Below are 3648 nucleotides of genomic sequence, written 5' to 3' on the forward strand. Positions count from 1 at the left end.
AGCTTACTTCCCAGAAATATGGCACATTAACTCCACTAGAAATCATGGCATCTACCTTTTTCCGTATGCGATGCATATAACTTTATCCATTCATAGAAGACTCAGACCATCATTTTGGCGAGAAGCTGCAATGCACCAGTCTGAGTATAAAGGACTTAAGTTATGGTTCTTGCAGAATTGGTTATTAACAGAATAAGTACGGCTATTTTTTTTAATCTATAATATTTACAGTATTGCACTTTACTGCACTTAATTGCATTTCACTAAAATTAATGCTGCATCAGTATTATGCCTTAAAACCATATGTCCATCTTTGTTGTATAGGTCATTCTTTCTACGTCCTGTAAAACAGCGAGATTTTGATTCAAAGATCCAGACGTTTGAGAAAAAAACCAAAAAAAAATTAGAAAAATTGACCTGTTTCTATGGCACAATGCATCTCATTGAGTTCAGGTGATTCTGGCAAAACAGGTGCATTTTTTATTGTTCCCATCTTTCAAGTTATCACTAATGATTAGTAAATTCTAGTCTCTCTCTTTTTCTCCTTTCAAAGGACATAGCCATTTGAGACGCACATTTTTTGTTATTGCTGCTTTTTTTTTTTTGAAAGAGAAGAAGAAAAAAAAAACTGCCTTGCCTCAGATCTGAAATTCCACATTTAAATTCAAACCAGTTCTGCAGCAGCAGCTCCTCAGTGATGGAAGAGATTCATGGCAGTGAAATAATACTGTTGGCAACAAAGAAATGTCATCTTTAATGGAGACCAGCCCCAAGGATTTATTATTTATTATTATTACTATTTGTTTTGTTTAGTTTCGTTCTAATATATTTCTGATCTTCAAAACGTGTTTAGTTAGACACATGCACAAGGTAGCAAAACTGACAGCAGCAGATGACGTTATGCTGGAGCGATCACTTTTGCCAGGCTCAAAAATCCAAAGTGTCCTCAATGTTCACAGATTAACATAATTTAGAGATCGTTTCCTTTCTTTTTTTTTTTTTCTTTCTTTCTCTGTGTGTGTGTGTGTGTGTTGGGGTTTGTTTGTTTGTTTTCTTAAACTCTCCCTCCTCTCTGCTCCCCCCTACTTCATCCTCCGCGGAGTCTCTGACCCGTGGGTGCGTGTTTGCCGCGCGCCCGTGTGCGTGCGTGGGTGGGTGCGCGTGTGCCCCCCCCCCCCGCGTGTGCCGGTGCCCGCGGCGGGCGCAGAGTCCGCCCCGCGCCGCGCAGCACCCGCGGGCCCCCCCCGCTCTTCGCCCGGCTCTCCCGAGTCTCTGGGGGCGAGAGGGCGAGGAGGAGCGGCGGGAGGAGGCCGCCGCCGAGCGCTCGGGGACCTCGGGAAAGGGGAAAGAAATAAAAAGGGGGAAAAAAAAAAAAAATAAAAACGACCGAGCAAAAATAATAAAAAAGAACCAAACCGAGAGAAGGCGGCAGGGCGGCCCGGAGCGCCCGCTGCTCGGCCGGGGAAGAGAGGAGGAGGAGGAGGAGGAGCGGGGGAAGCGCGGCGGTCCGTGCGGGTCACCCCCCCCCCGCCCCCGCCGGCCGCCGCGGGCACCCGGGGCGGGACGGGGTGGGGCGGGGGGGGGCTCGGCCGAAGCGTGTCAGAGCCCCAGGGCCTCGGCGTGCTTGCGGGCCTTGAGCCGCAGGTCGGCGATGCTGGAGTTCTTGCTGTTGCTCTTGGCGGCGGCGGCCACCACGGCGGCGGCGGAGGCGGACTCGGCCAGGGAGGCGATGGGCAGCCCGAAGGGCGGCGGCGGGAACATCAGGTAGGGGGCGTGGGCCGCCAGGTGCGGGTGCAGGTGCGGGTGCGCGTGGGCCACGCCCTCCAGCTGCAGCTGCGCCTGGACCTGGGCGGCGGCGGCAGAAGAAGAAGACGACACGGCGTCAGCCCCGCGGACCCCCCCCACGCACCCACCCACCCCCCTACCCACGCACAACGCACTCCCCCCCCCCCCCCCCCGACCCTTCCCGGCGGCTGAAAGAGAGACTTGTTTAGCGGAGCCCCCCGCACGCGAGGGGCGGGGCAAAGAGCGCGCGGCGCGGCAAATCTCCGCTCCGCACTTCGCCGGGGCCATGCCTCTCACCCTCCTCGCATATTCAAAAAAAAAAAAAAAAATACATCAAATAAATAAATAAATACGCGGCCCAACGCACGGGCGCCAACAAGTGCTAAATAGCTAATTTTTTTATAATTTTTTTTTTGCAGGGATGTTTATTTATACCTTGCTAAAAACTCTTTGGCCACCGGTCCCTTATATACGGGGTTGGTGTTTGCTTTGGAGCTTTCTCGACCTACACAAACACGTTGGGTTGACTGAGAGATTTCAGCTCCGGGTAGGTTCGGGGAGGAGTGGGGGAGAGTTTATTTATGTATTTAATTATTTTGGTCCAAATATGTCTTTTAAAAATCAATACAATTAATCTGTCAGCTCCACGTGTCTCAGAGACGGAGAAGGTGGTGGAGGGTCCCTTTGGGCTGGGAAAAATCGATTCCCCGATTAATTGACCCAAAAAAAAGAGGGGGGGGGGAGGGTGGAAGTTACAAAGCGGCGGCGAGGGGGTGGCTGGAAGAGGGACGGAATTTCATCCCCCTCGTCCCGGTTCGCCCCAGCAGCCTTCCCCGGGGGGGGACTGTACCTCGCTGGGGCAAGGACCCGGGCCCCGCAGCGGCACCGGTGCCTGCGCTCCGCTCCTGCCCGGCTGCCGGCCGGCCGGCACGGCGGCAGCCCTTCGGGGAGAAGCCTCCCCACCTCCTGGGCGGCCGCCTCCCTCGGAAAAGGCCCAGGCCTCGACAGGAGGGGGAAGAACGACAGCGCAAGGGTCTGCATAGGTTGGGTTTGGGTTGGGTTTTTTTTTTTTCCCCTCGTGGTTTCGCCCACCGGCTGGGAGACCCTCCTCCCGCAGCGCTCTCCGGCGCCGGGCGGAGACCGAAGGCCCCCGGGGTGGCTCGGCACCGGGCCGCTCTGTCCCCGGGGGGGGCTGCGGGCCGGTTTGCCCGGGCTCCCCCCCGGGAAAGCGATGAGCCCCCGGGAGGCCAGCCCTCCTTTGCCACGTCTACGGGCGGCCCCGGGGCCCTGTGCCGGCCCATTGCACGGCGGCGGGGATGGGGGGGGGTGTCTTATCCTCCCCGGGCCCGAGGGGCGCTGAGCTCCCGGCAGCCGGGCGGGGGCTCCTTCACCAAGTTTTACAGCCTGTTTTTAATACGTGCCAACTTCTATATAAATGGCACTTGTAAACGTGTCCGGCTTCCTCCCGTGCAAACGAAAGGGGGTCGGAGCTTGCCGGGGGAAAGGAAAATAAAACCGGAGCTAACTACCTGTTGGAAAGGCATCCTCAGGGCTCCCATATTCACATAGGGGGCCACTCTGCAGGCGTCTAAATGGCTGGCGGTTCCCAGGATCACACCTGCGGGGAGAGACAGGGCCGGGTGAGCGGCGAAGGCGTCCCGGGGCTCGGCGGCCGGCAGCCCCCGGCCCGCCCGCCCCCCTTCCTCACCTTTGTGCATCTGGTTCTCCTGCTTTCGGCACTTTGCTCTCCTGTTCTGGAACCAGACCTGTGAAAAGAAAACGCAAACAAAAAAAAAAAACCCAAAAAAACAACGACAACAAAAAATGGAGGCAGACTGGGCGGCTGCTAAGAGAGGATTATCT

At 55.7% G+C, this 3648-nt stretch overlaps 1 protein-coding gene across 2 annotated transcripts in view; it reads right to left on the bottom strand.

The window, feature by feature from the left end:
- Positions 1 to 695: 695 nt before the first annotated feature.
- SHOX (SHOX homeobox) overlaps positions 696 to 3648 on the bottom strand; it is a 13068-nt gene continuing 10115 nt past the window's right edge. For both annotated transcript variants that reach the window (XM_069769932.1, XM_069769931.1), the window contains 3 exons: positions 3494 to 3551; positions 3315 to 3403; positions 696 to 1845 (listed from right to left, as the gene is read on the bottom strand). In XM_069769932.1, coding sequence (XP_069626033.1) covers positions 1600 to 1845; positions 3315 to 3403; positions 3494 to 3551 — 393 coding nt within the window. In that variant the 3' untranslated portion in view covers positions 696 to 1599. The remainder of the gene's footprint in view (positions 1846 to 3314; positions 3404 to 3493; positions 3552 to 3648) is intronic.

Source organism: Haliaeetus albicilla, chromosome 25 (assembly GCF_947461875.1).
Source record: "Haliaeetus albicilla chromosome 25, bHalAlb1.1, whole genome shotgun sequence".
In the NCBI taxonomy this organism is placed as follows: domain Eukaryota; kingdom Metazoa; phylum Chordata; class Aves; order Accipitriformes; family Accipitridae; genus Haliaeetus; species Haliaeetus albicilla.